Here is a 23,059-nt window from a genome sequence, read left to right on the forward strand (position 1 = left end):
CTTCCTGGATTCTATATACACTTTCTCATTTCACTTCACTTAGTCTTCAAGATGAGTACTATTTTACAGCTGAGGAAACTAAGCCACAGATGAGTTAAGCACCTTCCTATTAATGGAAGATATAAAATTTGATCCTAAGTCCCCTGGGATGTTTACTCCATTCTTTTTTCTAACCAAGCAAACTCTTTTCTCAAGAGAGAGATGTCATCTCTAAGTATCTCAGCTGAGCTATTTGCAGTCTTCATTTAAAAAAAGAATCTCATCTATTCATTTACAATAAGTTAAGATCTTCCATGGTTTGGTAGGGAAACACCTCACAAGTTTTTCATGACCAAGTAACTCTTTTCATCCCCATCCTGCCCCTTTTTTTTCAAGATTTGACCTTCTTGATTAGTCTTGTTTTTTCTAATACCATCTACACAGCTTCCCATTTGCTTTTCAGTTCAATTTGTGAGATATATTCCCATATCCCATGGCAGTGGTGCTTAACCTTCAAAGAATCAAGTCTCCTTTTAATATCTGATGTAAGCCATGGACTTCTTCTCAGGGAGGAAAACACACACACACACACACACACACACACACACACACACCTAAAAACATGTCTCAAATGCTGTGAAGAAAGATCCCTGGAAGCTTACTCAAGGCTGGAGAAGTGACTGAAGAAAACCTCCAACAGTTTTCTTCAAATATTTGAAGGACTATCTCTCATGTGGCATAAAATTGGGCGTCTACTGAGTGGCCACCAGAGAGAGAACTAAACACAAGTAGATGGCTACTGTGAAGTAAATTGTATCTGCGTAAAAAGAAAGAATTCACTAGTGATATGATTAAATGCCTGAAATGTTCACATTCAGAAAGACTCTACCTTAAAACTCTGACTCGGCTTGCTCAGTTACTCTCTCATTTCTCCCCATGCTTCAAACACTTTTTATGTTGTAATAGTGACAATGATAAAAATGGCTTTCATCTATCAAACACATATGTCAGGTATCATCTATCATTTTGTTTAGTTGAACTTGATTTAATATCCACAACCGTGAGAAGCCAGAGAGGACAGTAGTTATAAGACCAGGAGTTTGGAGTCACACTGCTTGCATTTAAATCCTGGCTGTACCACATGTGTGATTTTGGACAAATTGCTTAACCTCTCTATGCCTGTTTTATTACCTGGAAAATAAAGATTATAAAAACATACTACCAGAGGCTTGTTTTGAAAATTTGGTTGGTTAGTAGATGAGAGGCACTTAAAATTTAGCAAAGTATTCAATAAACATTAGCTGTTATTATGTCCTGGATTTCAAGCCAAATTCCCTTCCAGAGCTCCATGTTCACATATAAAATTATCTCCAATTACTTATTCTACTCGCACCTCAAAGTCAATGTGCTCATACTTAAACATATTATCTGTCTCACAAAACCTGCTGTTTTTTCACCTTGAATGGGAAAACTACCTATCCATTTATCCAAGCCCCAACTGGAATTTTCTCCAGATGAAGTTTCTAAAAACCAAAAGTGATTTTCTCCTTCCTTATTCTTCCATGAAAACCATTCAGTGGCATCCCATTACTTAGCATGTCTGCATGATCTGGTCCTACCTGTCTCTCACCATCCTGGTCTCTCACTGCAGATACTCTGCTCACAGCCATATACACACCAAACAATTATATAGTTCACTTCATGCTCTACCTTCTTTATCTAGATTGCCAAAATTTCTTCAAGCACCACTTCCCTATCAAGCCTTTTCAGGATCCCCATATACAACTGACTATTCTTCTGTTTCCCCACATTACCTAGAACAGGGTGCTATCAAAAATAAAATAACATTTTTCGCACTTATTTATATATGTCTGACTCTTCTTATTTCGTACTCTCTGTAGATGAAAGCTTCCTGAAGATAAAAACCCAGTTAAGTTCCTGAATTATATTACCATTATATTGCCATAACTTTAAATTAATAAGTTTTTTTCTTTGATTGTTTGTTTGTTTGAGACGGAGTCTTGTTTTGTCACCCAGGCTGGAGTGCATTGGCGCGATCTCGACTCACAGCAACCTTTGCCTCCCCAGCTCAAACAATCCTCTGCCTCAGCCTCCCAAGCAGCTGGGATTCCAGAAGAATAAGTATTCTTATACACATTTTATATATGACAAAGAAAGCACAGAAAGGTTAACTTGTCCCAGTGACGTAACAGAACTCAAATATAGGCCCTGTGGCTCCAAGTTCACTAGTCTTCTCCTTAACTGCTATAGGTGGCACAGCATAGCAGTTAAGCCTGCAACTTAAGCCAGGCTTCCTGGACTCAAATTCTTACTCTGTCACTTTTAGCTGTGAATCTGAACAATTCACTTCATTATATCTCAGCTTGCTCATCTGAAGAATTGCGAGAAATTGTACTTATTTTGTAAGATTGCTGTAAGAATTAAAATAAACTGTATAAAGTATATAGTCCCATGCCTGGCACATATTAAGTGCTCAGTAAATGTTAACCATTATTTTAATAATACAGTTGTTTTTTCTTAAAATTATGTGAAAATACTATAGTCTATAGTCATGATTTTTAAAAATTATATGATACTTAGTGAAATAAGTGGTACCATTTCCTTCCACCTAAATTAGCCAACATAACTCAAATCTTACAAGTTTCTTTCTGTTTGCCTTATAAATTCGATAAAGAGTTATATTACTCAGCAAAGAAGGTGTCCGGGTCAGCATCTCGTTCTTGACATACATTTTCACTGTCAGTAAATTTTGCTTCTCTTAGAGATAAATCCTTTGGTCTATCATCTTTATTCGAGTTGATTATGCACTGGTCACGCTCTGGTATTTTCTTTTCACAGCATTCTTTGATTTTACTGGAGAAAGCATCTTGCTTTGAACAAATATGGTTCATAATCTTGCTCTGTACCAAATAAGAATGAGAGATTATTTTACTTTCAGAATTTCTTCAGGGTGGGGTTTTATTCCATAATAAAATGATGGCATGCACAGCCAGTCATGATCACAGCATCTAGAATCACTTTAGCAACTAATTTGATAGACAATATTCATTTAAATTTCAGATTTACTTAACATGAAGTTTTACAATAAAACTTTATTTCTCAGGATTTAAGATGATGTAATTATTTTAAAATAGCCTCTACTACACATTTGCATCTATTATCAAGCATTAGTCTTTTAAATAATCCTCCTACACTGACACATTGACATCTTATATTCTAAATGCCATTTCTTTTTTATGAGAGTCCACCTGTGCTTTCAGTGGAGACGACTGAAAAGACATGTTACTATAAAACCTATAATCCTGGTCTTCTCTTGTGGCCAAGCACATGGCAAAAACTCAATAAATATTGGATAAGTAAATGAAAGAATGACAAGTGAACTATAGCAACTACCAGATGATGATTCATCAAATATAAGAAGCTATTCCACTCATGGTATCACTTCCTAATGTATATCATTCTCTAATGGATACCATTCATTTGAAGCTGTTCAGGTTAGCAAATATTATTCAAGTATAAAAGCTTACTCTGTCCCCATCCCTACCCTTTACTGCAGTTCTAACCTCTACATAAGAGTTGGGAATTAGAAAGAAAGAGAGTGGAGTTATCTTATTTATACATTAGTTGAATAATGTCTAAAAACTGATGTGGGCCCTTGCAGACTCTGGAATGAGACTGCTCATTATCTCCACTCTCTGTTCCATCACCACTTGAACTATGTTGAGTTCCAGCAACACACCACACTATTTCAAGCCATCATTACTTTACTTAAGCTATTTCCACTGACTGGAATCTTCTGGTGAACCCAGAGGATAAGTAGTAAAATGAAGCTCATGACTCAGGTAAAAAAAAAAAATGAAATGGGGATTGGCACCATGTTTCCATCAAACCACATAGAACTGCAAAGCCAATCCTCAAAAAGACATTTGCATCTCATCTAATGCCATCATTGTTCTAGGCAAAGCATCTCTTATTCTCTGAGAAGCTACTTCTATTTTCAGTTAACTGTAATGCTCTTCCTCTTGTTTCTCCAGAAAGACATTAAAAAGAAGGAAATTTGAGACATAATCCTTTAATCTCAGCCTCAAATTCCACAGAAAATCTATAATTATATCCTAATTCGGTACATTAGATTTTACATTTTAGAACCTATATCACCATGAACAATCTAGCAATACAAAAATAAATCGCAAAAGAGATTACTTTAACTTTGGTACAGTTAGGAGCAAAAATAATTATTAGGAGCATCTGTTGTCCATTGCTTGAAATAACCAATTCTTAATACCCTAAAAGTTAAGTTATTTAACTGACGTGCTATCTTCACTGTGAGCCTAAAAGTCAAATCTTTCTTTCTTTCTTTTCTTTTTCTTTCTTTCTTTCTTTTTTCTTTCTTTCTTTCTTTCTTTCTTTCTTTCTTTCTTTCTTTCTTTTTCTTTCTTTCTTTCTTTTCTTTCTTTCTTCTTTCTTTCTTTTTCTTTCTCTCTCCTCTCTCTCTCTCTCTCTTTCTTTCTTTTAAACAAGGTCTCGTTCTGTTGCCAAGGCTGTTGGGATTATATGTCACTGTACCATGCCCTCTAATTCCCAGACTCAAGCAAGCCTCCCTTCTTAGCTTCCTGAGTTCTGAGTAGCTGTGATTACAGGTGCAAGCTATCATACACTTACTTTTTTAATAAAATGTTATTACTTTTGAATGCATGAACAATTTCTTTTAACTTTAAGTTCTGGGATAGATGTGCAGAAAGTGCAGGTTTGTTACATACATATACACGTGCCACAGTGGTTTGCTGCACCTATCAAACTGTCACCGAGGTTTTAAGCCCCCATGCATTAGTTATTTGTCCTGATGCTCTCCCTTCACCCCCAACAACCCAAAAGGCCCAGGCATGTATTGTTCCCCTCCCTGCATCCATATGTTCTCAGTATTCAACTCCCACTTATGAGTGACAAGAGAAAGCATGAACAACTAAAACTATGCCAAAAATATTTGTACCGATACATTTCCTTGGAGAATCACTTTAAAGGTTTCCAGAGGCTGGGGATTGAGGAGATGTTGGTTAAAGGACACAAAATTTTATTTAGACAGAAGGAATATATTCAAGAGATCCATTGTATATCATGGTGACTCAATGATGAGTTCATACCACTATATTGAGTACTTTAAAATTGCTAAGATTTGGAGTATTCTCACCATAAAAAAAAAGTATGTGATGCAATGCATATCTTAGTGTGATTTAGATATTCCATAATATGTGTATGTATATATTAATATATATGCCTATGTGATATACATACATACATATATATATTGTGTTGTTGTGTACCATGAGAATATACAATATTTAATTGTCCATTAAAGGCAGAAAAAGAAAGGGAAAGTGGAAGAATAAGAAAGGGAAAAGGGAAGACAGAAGGTCAAGGAAAGGGAAACAAAAGATAAAGGGAAAGGAAAAGTTAAATTAATGTATCCACTTATTTGGAAAGACTATACCTGAATAGCATAAGGAAGCTCAAGGAAATCAACTCTTAAAAACATAATGATAACAGGTAATTCCCTGAGCTTCACTATAGGTTTCTAATCTCTCTGAAAGAGGACTTATAATGTAAGAGAAAACTTCAGTCTGGACTGAATAAACTTTGAAAATTTTGAAATTCTTGAAGTTTTGCATCAAGAAATTTTGCCATATAATATACAATCTGCTGAGTAATCTTTAAAACTTACAAGTATAAAAAAATCCCAAAGATTTATTTGTAAAAATTTTATATTTTATTTTAGGTTGTCATTCAAAAGTTACTTCATATTCTGATTTCATTGTGGCAAAGTAATCACAGGTCAGGGCAACTTGAGGACAAAAAAGGTTGCCAAAATCACTATTTTAACTTGGTTTTAAAGAATATTTACCATGTGACGGATGCAATGCACAACATCCCCTTCACAGCATTCATCATAGTTGGAAGAAACATCTTCTATGAGAGAAATAAGCTCCTCAAATTCAATCTTGGGGAATTTTTGACTGAGTATTGCAATATTTCTGGAAAGAGAATTGATAATCCACAAAAATAATAGGAACAGCAAGTAGAACAAGTGGAAGTAATTTGCTAATACCATATGAAAAGCTCCAAAGAGCATAGCCACTGCTGTTGTTTTTATAGAAGTCTTTAGCAAACAGTTGGTGCACAGCGTACATGATCACTTTGAAAATCTTAGGCTGATATTTTAAGACTCCCAAAGTCCTGGATGTGAGCAAAAAAAATAAAAACAAAAAAATCTGAGAGGTGTGATTTCTTCCATAATTATTATATCAAGACATGCTGTGTAAGGCCACCACTTCTTACTGTAAGCCCATGGCAGCCACAGATAATTCAACTTGAAATCTCAAAATTGTTCTCAAGACATTGCCTTAGTACCCACTACTAATCTATTAGAGTGAGCACTAGAGATAAAATTTATCTTTGCAGGCTGTCTCCTCATTGTTCAAGTCAAAGGCCAATGGATGAATTATTTCTAAAGCATGTATGGGTTTTAAAACCCTGGTTTGAAACTCCCAGACCAGTTCAGATTCCCAATTAACCTAAATATATCTCAGACACAGCCACCATTCTCCTTTGGGTCTTTCCACATCCCAAAACTTCTCTCATCTTGACCTAATGTCCTGGTTCTGAGCTATCCAAGTAGGCTCAGACCCACCTCAAAGCCCCAGGATACTAGGAAGAATATAAATTAAAAGTCATCAAGCATTTAACAAAAACGGGACACAGACAAGGAAATGTAAGCAGAGATAAGATATATAGTATAAAACTCACATAGAGTTAATGACTTTGGTTCCAAATTTCAAAAGTGTCCCACAGACATTGTTTTGATAAGAAGAAAATGCTTTTAAATATTGCATGACAGGTACTGCCTGAAGAAGAAAGAGAAAATTCTTTTGAAACAATAGCAAAATCTTACTATTCTCTTATTTTTTGATCACATTTCATTCAAACTATTACGAAGTTTGTTCAGAGAAAGAAATTCTACAGGATTTTTATTTCCGTTAAAACATATTAAAGAAATATGCACTTGTGGCACATCACAAAGGCAGGCCCAGTCTTCCTGATGATTGAATTGCACTTCGTAGAAAGGTGCATAGTGCTCCATGGTGAGGCAGCATGTTGTGAGCTTGGCCATCTCTACTGAGATTATTCCATTTCATTCGTAGTCAAAAGACAAGAAATTGTTAAAGATAAAAAGTAAAATGTTATCTTTCACCCAGGGCATTCAATCACCAGGGCTTCCTTCCAATTTACAAAGAAAACAAGCCAGAAGAGAGACCCTGGAAATGCCTGCCTGTCTTTCAAGAGTCTCAGGTAAAGAGAATATTTACATCAGCACCTGGTGACCAATGGTTTGAAAATCATTGAATATGGCAAGAGAACATCGTATATGGTAAGCAAGCCTTTTGCTATAAGGTAAGTCAGCGTCTGAATCTGTGGTATTGAGTGATTCCTTTTCCTTTTCATGAAACAAATTCTATACCCACTCTTGTTTGAAAGCAGTTGACTTTGTTTTGTTCTTCACAACATGATGTAGCCACATCCTCAAAATGAGCAGCAACAGTTAGAAGTGTAGGGGCGAAGACAAACGGGTTCCTTCTGGCCACTTCATACACAAAACTATAAAAAATAAAAATGAAAAAGATAGAGAAGGGAAAGGGAGAAACAGGAAAGCAATGAATGTAGACAAGGGAAGGGAAGGTAAAATGGGAAGGAAAAGAAAAGATAGAAAGAGACAAGAAAAAAGCAAGTTGTAAAACAAGGTAAAAGGAAGAAAGGTTTCCCCTTATAGAAAACTTCAATATAAAGCAGCGTTATCCAGTTCCTAATAAGAGTCCTTTGAAGTCCTTATCATTGAAATTGCTCACTCCAAAGAAAGAGTGATGATTACAGTTCTAAACCTAAACACTGAGCTATGGCTACTCTCCTTCCAGCCGCATGCTACTAGCTGGTCAGCATTTATCCCTTCCATGTTCAAAGAACAGCTATCAATATACACTCTAACCGAGATTCAGGGGTCCTGTTTACTTCTGTTCAGATTAACTTGTTATTTAGATTTCAAGGTGCATGCCAATCTTCCAGAAAAAGTCTCTGCTTCTACAATGACTGCACTATTGAAAAACAGATGTTTTGCTAAGCATCCCATAATTGAATGTCTGCCTGAGGGGAAAGCTGCAACTTCCCATTGGGAAGAGTGTATTATTTCCTCCATTGTGCATCCTAGCAATTTAACACCACGCACACACCTCTGCTCTAGGACTTACCAATTAGAAGATACAATTCATTAATATAAGGGTCTTGTAAGCAGGGTCCGTGTCTTGATCATAGTTATATCCCAAACACTGAGCACAGAATCTGACACACGTATATTTTGAATGAATGAAACAGTTAATCAGTTAATGAACTCAGCCATATTTCTTTGAGATATGTATTAGATTCAGCCTAAAAATAATTCTTCAATTGAGTCATTTTTTACTAATATTAAACTTACTGATTTAGAAAGGATTCTTTGTTATTTTTAAAAGCCTGGCATTTCTCTTCAGGATCCAGGGTAGGGAAAGGAGGCAGAAATCCTACATTAGCTTTCTTGTTATAGAAGAAACAGATTCTTCTTTCAGCATCAGCCTTACTGCAGCAGTGTGAAAAATTATGCTTTTGTGGCAGCCCCTCCATAGCACATATTGCTTCCTGTAAAACATCATTCTATGCAACAGAGAAGAAAAGGACACTTTTTAGTCATGGTAAAGTAAAGCCTCTGTACTCTTTGAGAAAATGCAATAAACAATTTTCCCACCACTACCAGCAGATCTGCTTCTCCTTCTCCTTCTCCTTCTGTTCTTCTCCTTCTCCTTCTTCTTTGAAATGGGGTCTTGATATGTTGTGCAAGCTAGATTTGAATTCCTTGGCTCAAGTGATCCTCCAGCCAAAGCCTCCTAAATAGCTGGGACTGCAGGTATACCCCATTAAATCATCTTTACCCAGACCCTTGACAACCATCCTACACTTTCAGAATCTTTGTCCATGTATCTTTCAACAAGACACTTTAACCTCTTACTCTTCCCTTGCTGCCAACATTTCCCTTCTACCAGGCTTTTCTACCCGTCTCCCAAGGTGGATATGCTGGCATGTTAATGTATTGGTAGAGTGTTTAGAAGTGGTGTTTAGTTGTAGTTTTTTTGGAGATGCAGATGGTGATTCTACTTGGAGGAGATCCAGAAAAGGGATATGACAATAGAATACATATTGAGAGAAGCAGCTAAGGACGGTGTCTCTACTTTCACATGCATTTTCAGGCTATAGCTTCCTCCTCTGCCTGTATATACAGGGCATACGGTATACATACTGCAAATATACAGCAAGCTCCTTCTGTGCATCATAATACAGAATTATTATCTTTCCTGAGGAAAGTACCTTGTTCTAAATACCAATATTAGGCAAAACAAAAATGCTGTGCACAGAATATCTTTTATTTCCTATTTTCAAGCCAGAAATTGACTCAGTGTTGGGCAGATAATCTGTGTTTAAGAAACACAAGCAATTGGCTTTGCACAGTGACTCATGCCTTCAATCCCAACACTTTGGGGGGCCAATGTGGGAGGATCGCTTGAGGTTGGGAGTTCAAGACCAGCCTGGCCAACATGGCAAAACCCCTTCTCTACTAAATATACAAAAAATTAGCTGGGCATGGTGGTGCATGCCTGTAATCCCAGCTACTTGGGAGGCTGAGGCATGAGAATTGCTTGCATCCTGGAGGTGGAGTGAGCCAAGATTGCCACTGCACTCCAGCCTAGGTGACAGAGCAAGACTCTGGCTCAAAAAAAATACATAAAGAAAAGCAAAAAGAAAGAAACACAAGCAATTTACTTACAGGTAATTTTGAACACTTTGGGAGCATGCTGTTAGCCATACAGCTGTCTTTGTATTCTACCATGTCTTTAACCAGCTTTTCCATTTCTTCAAAGGTTGCTTCCTGAACATACTGAGCAAAGGTGATGATGGTGCTGCAACAGTTCACATGAGGCATACAAAGATCAGTTGCAGAGTTTCTATTCAAGGCCAAGAAAAGTCACAGGAAAATCCTGAATAGCCTCGGGAAATTGTCTATTGTGATGGCTATACATTTTACAACTTGAGGCTTTGCCTGAATTTTATAATTAATGTTGTCTTTACTTCTTGGATATGGTTTATATTTAGTTAAATTGCTTTTGAGAAGCATTAACATTTATAGAATGTATCTAATTTTTTTTTAAATCATCAAAAAATATTTAGCACAACTCACATGTATTCAACATTCTCTTCTATAAATTTCTGAGTGATGTTGAAGTTATCTGAAAGGCGAGAATATTTAGGTTATTACATAGCATGGTTTTCTAACATTTTTCAAATAAGTAGCAATGCATGGCATTTAAGTCTATAAAATACAAAATAGACCACTGATGACAGGAGATAATTTTGCATATTTAACAAGAAACAAGTAAGTCATATGAACAAAACAGGAAAAGCTAATCACTGTTGATTATGTGTTCAAGAAATATTTACTAAATTGAATTGACCTAAATACATCTTAATCTGATCAGACTTTCAATTTTCCATTGATGGCTCCCCAGATAGAAATGTCAAATACATTACCATGTTAAATGTCTATCATTTGTGACTAGAGAAGTGATATGAAAAGTAACTAGTGGGTGATGCAATCCCATTACAGAGCCTGATGAGAGATGCTGTAGCATGCTGGTGGTCAGCATAGTTTATAGCACAACTCAGTCATAGATATTTAAGTCATCTCCAGGTCCACCTAAAATCAAGGATATCTCCCAAATGAACATATACTAATTGGAGCATATTTATGTTTGTTCATATAAACTATATTTTTTTTTGCAAAGTGTTGTGCTGGGCCCTATGAAGCAATCAACAATGACTAAAATATCTCCCCTTGAATTCAGGTTCCTAAGCAGTCTTTAGTGGAAGTTACTCATGCATGTGACAATAATCTAATTTAGAATGTGATTAAGTTGGATATGCTTTATAAATCCTGGGTGAGAAAGAAAAAAGTATTATAGGAGGAGTGACATATGAGTTGAGCATGAGTAAATATAAGAGATTCGGCTAGCAGAAAAATGAAGAACCCTGTCTGTCTGCATGGAGAGAGAATGATGTGAGTAAAGCATTAAGGTGAGACATCTTGAGAAGTATGCAGGGAGAGTCAGTCTATTTTGTGAGAAAGTCGGTCATAAAAAGGAATAATGGGACCTAGAATAGAAAGGACCTGGGTCCAGATTATAGGGGTCTTGCATATAAAGAGGAGAGTGGGCTTCATTTGGAAGGCATGGAGAGCCCTGGAAAATGTTTATATTGGATAGAACTGTGATCATTTCTATACACTAAGAAATACGAGTCAGGTAGTGGTTTATCTAATGTCATGGAACTTTCCACAGTGCCTGACAAATAGAAAAAGGTAAGAAATAAATAGTCAAATAAATGGGCAAAAGAAGGGTGGATGGGACAATAAAAGAAGGCCATAGGAGACTTTTGCAACAGTCACGCTGAGAAATCAGAAAGCTCTAAATTTTGGTAAGAGTAATGAAAATGAAAAGGAAAACTTGGATACAAAATATGTTAAAGAGGCAAATATCAAGATTTTGAAACAGATTGTTACAAAGGAAAAGGAGCAGGAAAAGTCAAAAATGACCACTCTTCAAGCCTGTCTCACTAGAAGATGTTGTAGGGGTATATCAAATTGAGTAAGACACTATCCATGCCTTCAGGGCCACTACCATGCTTAGGTCATGTTTGTTAAGTCAAAGAAAGGAATTCCTTCTAGGCCAAAGGATTAGAAAAAAACAGCTCCTCTAGACAGATGAGATTCAAAATATTCCCCTTTGGATGGAAGAAATAAAAAAAAGTCATCCCTTCCTCCAGACTGAGATGGCCTTGGACAGGCTCAGGATAAATGTTAAAACTGTACAGTTGAAGCAGAACTAGGTTCTGCATTCCATAAAGATATAGTTGGGAAACATGTTGGACAACTGAAGGTTCCAGAAAAATCCCAGTTTACACCTATTGTTCCACTGTTATCATAATTGCAAGAAATACCAATATTAGAATACAAATTGTGTCTCCCTGCAACACTTTCTGTCCTGTCATAGACTGCTGATTATTTTTCAGATGTGACAACTGTTTCTTCATAGAGACTTGGTAACATGACCATCAAAATACAAATTCTGAAAAGGTTAGTTTGGGACAACTGGTTAGTCTATATAAATTAATGAGATGGTTAAAAAAAAGCAAGTCAAGAATTAACTTGAAAGAAAACAAAATTTCAAAAATAGAAATTATCCTAACTGGTCATGCTTTAGCTGATATCCAAATAAATTTCTTACCTAGATCCTGAAGTTCTGTGGGCAGCATTAGGGATTCAGTCAAAAAAAACAAGAAATAAATAAAACCTGTAAGTTTTAATTGTTTCATTTTTTTAGAAACCACATTTACAAAAGAAAGTAATGTTGTTGAGTAAATCAAGTTTTTATATTCTTTCACATTATCAGTAAAATTGTAACCTATTTAATCTATTTCTGAAATACTGAGTATTTGACATTTTTTGATCACTCTGCAGAATTTCTTGCTAATTATTACCCAGAAAAAAATTATCTTCGTATTTAACTGGAAAAATCTATTGAGTTGGAACAAAAGTCCACAGGCTAAGTAGGCACAATACCTAATCAAATAAACAACCAAAAAAAAAATCTTAAGATATTGCAAACGTTAAAGAAAAAGGGCTAAAACAGATATAATCCAGCAAGCTATCATATGCATATATATCCAAAGGAAGTAAAATCAGTATCTCAAAGGTATAAATATATACACCTACTGTGTACCCATAAAAATTAAAAATAAAAAATTAAGAAGATACACTGCACTCCCGTGTTTATTACTGCATTATTCACAATAGCCAAAATATGAAAACAACCTGTCAGTAAATGTATAAATAAATAAATAAACCACACAAACATGCACACAATGAAATGAAATACTATTTAATCTTTTTTTTTTTTTTTTTTTTTTTTGAGACGGAGTTTCGCTCTTGTTACCCAGGCTGGAGTGCAATGGCGCGATCTCGGCTCACCTCAACCTCCGCCTCCTGGGTTCAGGCAATTCTCCTGCCTCCGCCTCCTGAGTAGCTGGGATCACAGGCACACGCCACCATGCCCAGCTAATTTTTTGTATTTTTTAGTAGAGACAGGGTTTTACCATGTTGACCAGGATGGTCTCGATCTGTTGACCTCGTGATCCACCCACCTCGGCCAAAGTACTGGGATTATAGGCTTGAGCCACTGCGCCCAGCCACTATTTAATCTTTTAAAAGAAGGAAATTATGCCATATGAGACAACATGAATGAATCTGGAGGACATCATGTTAAGTGAAATAAATCAGACACAGAAAGAAGAGCACTGTATAATCCTACTTATATGTGGAATCCAAATATCAAACCAGAAACAGCATGAAATGGTGGTTATCAAGGGTAGGAGGTAGAGGAAATAGGGAGATGCTGGTCAAAGGGTTCAAAGTTTCAGTTGTGTAGAATGAATAAGATCGAATATGCAGCACAGGGACTATAGCTAATAATACTGTATTGTGTACTTAGAATATGCTAAAAGACTATCTCTTAAGTATTCACACTGTCTTAAAAGAAAAAAAAATAGGTTACTGGCTGGGTGTGGTGGCTCACACCTGTAATGCTAGCACTTTGGGAAGCTGAGGTGGGTGGATCTCTTGAGGCCAGGAGTTCCAGACCATCCTGGACCAACACAGCAAAACCCTTTCTCTATAAAATTAGAAAAAAAAAAATCTTTCTCTACAAAAATTAGAAAAAAAATTAGCTAGGTGTGGTGATGTGCACCCAGCTACCTAGGTGGCTGAGGCACAAGAATCACTTAAACCCAGGAGACAGAGGTTGCAGGGAACCAAGATCACGCTCTCCAGTCTGGGCAACAGAGCAAGACTCTGTCTCAGAATAAATAAACAAATAAAGTAACTATGTCAAGAGATGGATTGTTGATTAGCTTTACTGTAGTACTCAAGTCACTATGTATGTGTATTCAGAACATCACGTTGCACACTTTAAATATATATTTTTTACTAATTTTTTTTTTTTTTTAGACAGAGTCTCTCTCTGTGGCCCAGGCTGGAGTGCAGTGGTGCAATCTTGGTTCACTGCAACCTGCCCGTCCGGAGTTCAAGCAATACTCCTCGCTCAGCCTCCCAAGTATCTGGGATTACAGACACACACCACCACTCAGCTAATTTTTGTAGTTTTAGTAGAGACAGAGATTCACCACATTGGTCAGGCTGGTCTCAAACTCCTCACCTCATAATCTGCCAGCTTCAGCCTCCCAAAGTGCTGGGATTACAGGTGTGAGCCACCATGCCCAGCCTTTAAAGGAAAGAGTTTTTTAAAAAGCAATGGAAGCCAATGAGACAACTTGACAAAACAAATAATTACTGGAATATATTATATTTTTTTATTAATGAATCTATGCCAATAAAAATTTTAAATTAAAAATGGGGAAAAGGAAAGCTGTTCTCTACAGAATGCCAATGAATCAATCTAGTAAGAAACAAAGCATAAACATTTGTAACCACCATACTTATAGCTTATTTAGGCCAGTTTTATGAATGCATGATAAAGTCATTGGTGAAAAATTATTGAGCAATAGCATATTTATACTTTCAAAATGTCACTTCACAGGTTACTTATTAATTCCAAAGGGCAAAAGACACATTTGCAGGTGAATACATAAACAATGATATAGTCACTCTATGGGTTACTATTTACCTTTAAAACTAATGAATATTAAAAATATGTAATATTGGGAAATATTTACTAAATGACTTTTGGTTAAATAGTAGAATGCAAAATTTCATATGTTATGTGTAGAAAATGGCAGAGTGAACAGATTCACTAAACCAAAGAAAGGGAGGGAGAGAGATAAGAGAGAAACAGAAAGGGAGATTAAGAGATTGACTTTGTCTCCAAACAGAATTATGAAACTGTATGGTCAGTATCTTTGGTGGCAGCCGGAATAGTCCTGATTGTGCTGACCTCTCATTGTTGCTTCTGTTCTAATTGGCTTTTTGTCAGATGATTAAAAAGACAAAACTGTTGCTAAGTATATTCAATATTAGTCAGAGATCCATTCACTTTTCATTTTCTTCTCAGATATGTTACTTCTTATTTCCAATTACTGGTTCACATCTGGCAACTAGAAAATAGCTCTAATTCATCCATTCCACAAATTTAGTCCTCCCTACCATTAATAGGCATGAGATATTTTTATGGCCATATGAAGTGAAATAGCAGTCTGTGCCTACTTAGAAACTGAAAGTATCTAAGCTAATTTTCTTCCTGGTTATTTTATATTTTCCTCAAATGATCTAATTACTGGCCTCTTCATTAATGAGTAATGTATTTTGAAATTTTCTCCAGTAAATACACCAAACAAATTTTGCTTCAACAATATAAATGCACACATATGTATTCAGATACTGAAGAAAGAAAAACAGAGAGCAAGCCAGTAGTATATGACAAGCTTGAGAAAATCCTGGGAACTATAAAACAGATGGAATTAAATTAATGGAGAAAATAGATAAGAGGGAGCTTCAATTCAAACCCTGGGAGATGACATCAATTCTTCCCAAGAGCATTCCAGAACTGTTTCAAATCTAAAGAATATAAAGAGCAGATATGGGCCATGGGGAAATAATCAGGAGAAGAAGCTAAAATGTTACATTCTGAACAGCTGAATTAGAACAGGACATTACTTCCTATTCTCTCTGGCTACCACCACACACAAATGTATAACATACTTGGGTTACAATATTTGATATCTTTTACATCTAGGTCAAAATCCAAAAATGACTCTTTCTTAGTTTGGATTTCTCAAAAGCAGACCTCTAGGGAAAGACTTGTACTTTATTTGGAAGGCAACTGGAGGAGGAAGGACCAAAAAGGGAGAAAAGCAACCAATAATTCACGTGTTAATGAGAACAGTAATAGAGTAGGCAACTGGAGCATAAGCCTGTTCAGAACTATGTGGGAAGTGGAAGATGCCCTAGAATCATCCTGACAGAGGACTGAGAGGCTGGGCCATTATTCCATTGACTAAAAACTACATAGACAATAATAATAATCAAGGCTAATCAGGTATACATGAGCAAGAAAAATAATAATTCATGATTATCCATAATTCAGGGAAAAAAAGAAAGGTATTGAGGCATGGGGCTGTGCAAAGCAGCACTATCATATAAAACACATTCTAAAAACATCATAATAGTTAAAAGTGTGATGACATTGGCAATATGCAGTTACAATAAAATGAAAGTTTAAAATTTGATCCAAATTTTAGCCTGTCTGTACGGTAATATAGTTCTAAAAAAATCAGAAATCCCAATGTAGAAAATTTAAAAAGAGAGAAATTATAAAAGTATTACATGAAACACAAGTGATAGGGGAAACTTTCCTAATTATAATGCAAAATAAATTCAACTACATAAAAAAGATTTTTAAGACTTTGCATGAAGACTTAGCTGGTCAAGACATCCTACTAGACAGAGTCAGGTGGAACAGCTGCCACTGAGGGACTGAGATGACTGGCACAACGGTAACAGATCTTCAGGAGGAAGGCACTGAGAGTGGACAGAGGAAAGACACAGAAGCTGGGCTGAAGTGAGAGGAAGCTGAGAACCTGCATGGGGTTGCCATGCACTGGGGTTCACTCCCATTCCCCAACAACTCTAGGGGACTGGGTGAGTTGAACTGGCAAGGAACAACCTGCTTTTACCACAGGCCTCAGGAATCCTGACACAGGAGACTCCTCAATCACCATATACACTCGAGTTGGCAGAAAGAGCTGCTTAGAGAAGTGGTAGGAATAGCACACCAATCCCTTTGGCCTACATACCAGCACAACAGCCTATGTGTAGGCCAAAGGGATTGGTACAGAGGCATCTGTAATAGAACACAGCCAAAGATGCCCATCCCCTCAGGCTTCACTTGCTCCCATAGGAAACTTTAGCCCTAGGGGAACTGTAGAACCTAAACTATACAGGGTGGTCTTGCCCACCAGACAGGGCTGGTCTGACCTGAGCACTCCTTGGTCTGCTGGGCAAGCTCCAGTGCCCTGGGGCTCATATCATAGCTCCTGCACTGACAAACCATGCCTAACTGGCAGAAAGCTCCAGCAGGGCAGCCACCATGGCCATGCACCAGCCTGCCTGTTCCCTCTCCACACTGTGGCATCCCTCAGACACACAGCAACCTCCCAACCCCCACCTGCACCACTTTGCAGGTACATGTGCACACAGGTAGGTTTTGACTTCCCTGCTCTGCAAGTGTGCATGTGCATGTGCCCTATCTAGCCACTGCTGCAGTGGGGAAATGCACTTCATCTCCCCTCCTCCCACCAAACGGGCATTGCATTTGGAACCTTGATGGGCACAGAGCCAGACAGCACTGCACCCTCCATCACCATTCCCTTGCACAAACACAGCCACAGGAGTGAAACTAGGCACAGAGAACAACAGACCCTCCTCTTCTCTGAGCAACCACCCCTGCCTTTTGCTCATAGAGAGCACAAACAGAACTGCATCTACCAGTGCCCTGCCTTCCTACCAATACCACTACAAGTGGGACTGTGTGCACAGTAAGCATCAGGGGTCCTCCACCCTCCCCAAGCCATCCTGCTTTTGTCACTGTGGTGAATGCCCACACCCTACTACAGCTGACAAGTGTGCACCCCGCAGTGCTGACATGCTGCTGCTGCCACTGCTGCTGGCATATATGAATTAAGACAGATCGTAGGCCAGACACAATGGCTCAAGCCTGTAATCCCAGCACTTTGAGAGGCCAAGGGCCGATCACCTGAGGTCAGGAGTTCAAGATCAGCCAACCTGATCTCTACTAAAACAAAGAAAATAGCCATGTGTGGTGGCCTGTGCCTGTAATCCCAGCTACTCAGGAAAGCCAGAGAATCACTTGAACTTGAGGGGTGGAGGTTGTGGTGAGCCAAGATCATGCCACTGCACTCTAGCCTGGGTGTCAGAGTGAGACTATGTCTCAAAAAAAAAAAAAGACAGATCCTGATGCCGTCACACTACAAACCACTTTATGCTGCTGGCATGTGTGAATTGAGACAGATCCTAATGCCACTACACTACAAAACACTTTGGCTGACACCACTTGACCACTTGATATGGTTTGGTTCTGTGTCCCCACCCAAACTTTACCTTGAATTGTAATCCCTATAATCCCTACATGTCAACAGGGTGAAGTGGAGGGGTACCAGGTGGAGGTAATTGGATCATGGGAGTGGTTTCCCCATGCAGTTCTCATGATAATGAGTGAGTCTTTCATGAGATCTGATGGTTTTATAAGTGTCTGGCATTTATCCTGCTTGCACTCACTCTTTCCTGCTGCCCTGTGAAGAAGGTACCTGCTATTCCTTTTCCTTCCACCAAGATTGTAAGATTCCTGAGGCCACCCCAGCCATGTGGAACTGTGAGGCAATTTAATCTCCTTCCTTAATAAATTACCCACTTTCAGGTATTACTTCACAGCAGTGTGTGAATGAACTAATACAGTAAATTGGTACTGGAGAGAGTGGGGTGCTGCTATAAAAATACCCGAAAATGTGGAAGTGACTTTGGAGCTGGATAACAGGTAGTAGGTAGAACAGTCTGAAGGGCTCAGAAGTAGACAGGAAGATGTGGGAAGGTTTGGAACTTCATAGAGACCTGTTGAATGTCTTTAACCAAAATGCTGATAATGACATGGAAAATGAAGTTTAGGCTGAGGTAGTCTCAGATGGAGATTAAAAACTTCCTGAGAACTGGAAAAATGGTGACTCTGGTTATGCTTTAGCAAAGAGGCTGATGGCATTTTGCTCCTGTCTTAGAGATCAGTGGAACTTTGAACTTGAGAGAGATAATTTAGGTTGTCTGGCAGAAGAAATTTCTAAGCAGCAAAGCATTCAAGAGGTGATAGAGAATAAAAGTTTTGAAAATTTGCAACCTGATGATATGGTAGGAAAAAAAACATTTTCTGAGATGAAATTTAAGCCAGCTGCAGAAATTTGCATAAATAATGAAGGGCTGAATCTTAATTGCCAAAACAATGGGAAAATGTCTCCAGGGCATGTCAGAAACCTTCCTGGCAGTCATTCTTATCACAGGCCCAGAGGCTTTGGAGGGAAAAATGGTTTCATGGGCTGAGTCCAGGGCCCCTCTGCTGCGTGCAGCCTCAGGATTTGGTGCCCTACTTCCCAGTTACTCCTGCCATGGCTAAAAGAGGACAGTATACATCTCATGTCATTGCTTTGAGAGGTAAGCCCCAAGCCTTGGCACCTTCTATGTGTTGTTGGTCCTGTGAGTACACAGAAGTCAAGCTTTGAGGTTTGGGAACCTCCATCTAAATTTCAGAGGAGTATGAAATGCCTGGATGTCCAACCAAAAGTTTGCTACAGGGATGGAATCCACATGGAGAACCTCTTACAGGGAAGTGCTGAAAAAAAATGTGGAGCTGGAGCTACCACACAAAAGTCCCCACTGGGCACTGCCTAGTGGAGCTATGAGAATAGGGCCACCAACCTTCAGATTGCAGAATGGTAGATCCACCAACAACCTGCATTGTGCACCTGGAAAAGCCACAGACACTCAATGCCAGCCCATAAAACAGCCAGGAGGGGAGCTATACCCTGTAAAGCCACTGTAAAGCTTTTCAAGGCCATGGGAGCCCACCTCTTGCATCAGCATGACTGGGATGTCAGACATGGAGTCAAAGGAGATCATTTTGGAACTTTAGGGTTTAACGACTGCCCTATTGGATTTTAGACTTGCATAGGGACAAGTCCAAACAGATTTGGACATTTGGAATGGCTGTATTTACCCAATGCCTGTATCCACTTTGTATCAAAAAAGCAATTAACTTGCTTTTGATTTTACAGGCTATAGGTGGAAGGAACTTACATTGTATCAGATAAGACTTTGAGCTTGGACTTTTGCATTAATGCTAGGATAAGTTAAGACTTTGGGAGACTGCTGGAAGGATATGGTTGGGTTTTGAAATATACGGACTGGAGATTTTGGAGGAACCAGGGACAGAATGATATAGTTTGGCTCTGTGACCCCACCAAAATTTCACCTTGAATTGTAATCTCTAGAATCTCCATATGTCAAGGGTGAGACTAGGTAGAGGTAATTGAATCTTGGCAGTGGTTTTCTCCATGTTGTTCTTGAGCTAAGAAGTGAGTCTCACAAAATCTGATGGTTTCATACAGGCATCTGGCATTTTCCCTGCTTGTACTCACTCCATCCTGCCACCCTGTGAAAAAGGTGCTTGCTTCTTCTTTGCCTTCCACCATGATTGTGAGTTTCCTGGGGCCTCCCCAGCCATGCAGAATTTTGAATCAATTAAACCTCTTTCCTTTATAAATTACCCAGTCTTGGATATTTTTTCATAGCAGTGTGCGAATGGAGTAAGACACCACTCCTATGAATGCAGTGAACATCAATCCAGAAGCACCTCAGCCTTTCACAGCACAATAGATTCCTTACCTTGAAGAGCCAGAGAATGAAGTCAGGGCCTGATACAAATCCCCCAGAATTAGAGCACACAATCCAGGAGCTTGGAGCTGAGTGTTGCCCCCCTAAAATCTTCCATAAATGAAGCAAGTCAGCTGAACCTACTTTATGCCACAATCAAACCCTCAAGGTCATCAAACAGGAAAACAGAAAAAAGAAACCCTAGCAAAGGTCAGAACTTCAAAGATTGAAGAACCATCACCCCACAAAGATAAAAAAGAACCTGCGCACAAACTCTAACAATTAAAATACCAAGAGGGCCTTCTTTCCTCCAAATGACTGCACTACCTCTCCACCAAGTGTTCTGAACTGGGCAGAGATGGCAAAAATAACAGAAATAGGATTCAGAATATGAATAGAAAGAAAGATCATTGAGATGCAAGAGATGATGAAACTCGATCCAAGAAAATGAAGAAGCATAATAAGATGATACTGAAGCTGACAGACAAAATAGCCAGTATAGAAAAGAATGTAACTGCCGTTATAAAGCTGAAAACCACAAGAACTTCATAATGAGTTCACAAGTATTAATAGCAGAAAAGACCAACCAGAGGAAAAAATCTCAGAGCTTAAAGACTGGCTTTCTGAAATAAGACAGTCCAACAATAATAGAGAAAGAAGAATGAAAGGTAATGAACAAACCTCTGAGAAACATGATTATATAAAAAGACCAAATCTATGACTCATCCGTGTTTCTGAAAGAGATGGGGAGAAACGTGGTTATGTAAAAAGATCAAATGTATGACTTATTCATGTTCCTGAAAGAGATGGGGAGATTATAAGCAACTTGGAAAACAAATTACTGGCTATCATCCATGAGAACGTGGATTATCACCACATGGGGCACATACTCTAAAATCAGCCACGTAATCTAATACAAAATACTGCTCAAAAAATGCAAAGAACTGAAATCATAACAACCACTCTCTCTGACATAGCACTTTCTTTTTTTTTTTTTTTTTTTTGTTTTGAGATGGAGTTTCACTCTTGTTACCCATACTGGAGTGCAATGATGCAATCTCAGCTCACCGCAACCTCCGCCTCCTGGGTTCAGGCAATTCTCCTGCCTCAGCCTCCTGAGTAGCTGGGATTACAGGCATGCACCACCATGCCCAGCTAATTTTTGTATTTTTAGTAGAGACGGGGTTTCACCTTGTTGACCAGAATGGTCTTGATCTCTTGACCTCGTGATCCACCCGCCTCAGCCTCCCAAAGTGCTGGGATCACAGGCGTGAGATCAGGACTAAGAAATTCAATCAAAATCATACAATTACATAGAAATTGAATAACCTGCTCCTGTGTGACTTTTGGATAAATGGAGGCAGAAATCAATAAGTTATTTGAAACTTATGAAAACAGAGATGTAACATACCAGAATCTCTGGAGCAGAGCTAAGGTAGTATTAAGAAGAAATTTTATAGCACAAAAATGCCTACATTAAAAGGTTAGAAAGATCTCAATTTAACAACCTAACAGCACAACTAAAAGAACTAAAGAGTCGAGAGCAAGCCAACCCCAAAGCTAGCAGAAGACAAGAAATAACCAAATTAAAGCTGAACTGAAGAATATTGAAACATGAAAAACTGTTTAAAATATCAATGATCCTGGGAGTCTGTTTTCTGAAAAATGTAATAAAATAGACAACTAGCTACACTAATAAAGGAAAAAAAGAGAATGTCCAAATAAGCACAGTTAGAAACAAGAAAGGTGATATTATCACTGACTCCACAGAAATACAAATAAATCTCAGAAAATATTATGAACACCTCTATGCACATAAACTAGAAAAATCTAGAAAAATAGGATAAACTCCTGTAAACATACAGTCTCCAAAGACTGAGACAGGAAGAAATTGAATCCCTGAACAGAACAATAATGAGCTTCAAAATTCAATCAGTAATAAATAGCCTACAAACCAAAACAGCCCAGTACCAGACAGACTCACAGCCAATTTCTACCAGATGTACAAAGAGGACTCCTATCTAACTCATTCTATGAGGTCAGCATTATCCTGCTAGCAAAACCTGGCAGAGACACAAGAACAATAACAACAAAACATCATAACAGTTGTGAGATAATAGCTCATGTGGTTGTAATTTTTGTTTGCCCAATGATTAGAGGCGTTGATCCTTTTTTATATACTTGTTGACCATATATATATGCTTTTTTGAGAAATTCCTATTTAGGCATTTTACCCCTTTTAATTGGGTTATTTGGGATTTTTTTCTATTGAGTTGAGTTCCTTATATATTTTAGATATGTAAGGATATCCAAAATATGTATATTTAAAGATATATAACTTATCAGATATATGGTTTACAAATATTTCCTCCCAGGCCATAGGTTGTCTCTTCACTCTGTTCATTGTTTCTTTGTTGTGCAGATTTATAGTTT

The 23,059-nt window shown here is 37.9% G+C and overlaps 1 protein-coding gene across 3 annotated transcripts in view; it reads right to left on the reverse strand.

The window, feature by feature from the left end:
• The window catches only part of AFM (afamin), a 51,922-nt gene extending 39,393 nt beyond the window's left edge, over positions 1–12,529 (reverse strand). For all 3 annotated transcript variants that reach the window (XM_017970496.4, XM_002745760.5, XM_078367081.1), the window contains exons 1-8: positions 12,411–12,529; positions 10,310–10,358; positions 9,899–10,031; positions 8,522–8,733; positions 7,518–7,650; positions 6,802–6,899; positions 5,900–6,029; positions 2,686–2,900 (exon numbers count right to left, since the gene is read on the reverse strand). In XM_017970496.4, coding sequence (XP_017825985.2) covers positions 2,686–2,900; positions 5,900–6,029; positions 6,802–6,899; positions 7,518–7,650; positions 8,522–8,733; positions 9,899–10,031; positions 10,310–10,358; positions 12,411–12,498 — 1,058 coding nt within the window. In that variant the 5' untranslated portion in view covers positions 12,499–12,529. The remainder of the gene's footprint in view (positions 1–2,685; positions 2,901–5,899; positions 6,030–6,801; positions 6,900–7,517; positions 7,651–8,521; positions 8,734–9,898; positions 10,032–10,309; positions 10,359–12,410) is intronic.
• Between the last annotated feature and the right edge of the window lie 10,530 nt (positions 12,530–23,059).

Source organism: Callithrix jacchus, chromosome 3 (assembly GCF_049354715.1).
Source record: "Callithrix jacchus isolate 240 chromosome 3, calJac240_pri, whole genome shotgun sequence".
Lineage (NCBI taxonomy): Eukaryota > Metazoa > Chordata > Mammalia > Primates > Cebidae > Callithrix > Callithrix jacchus.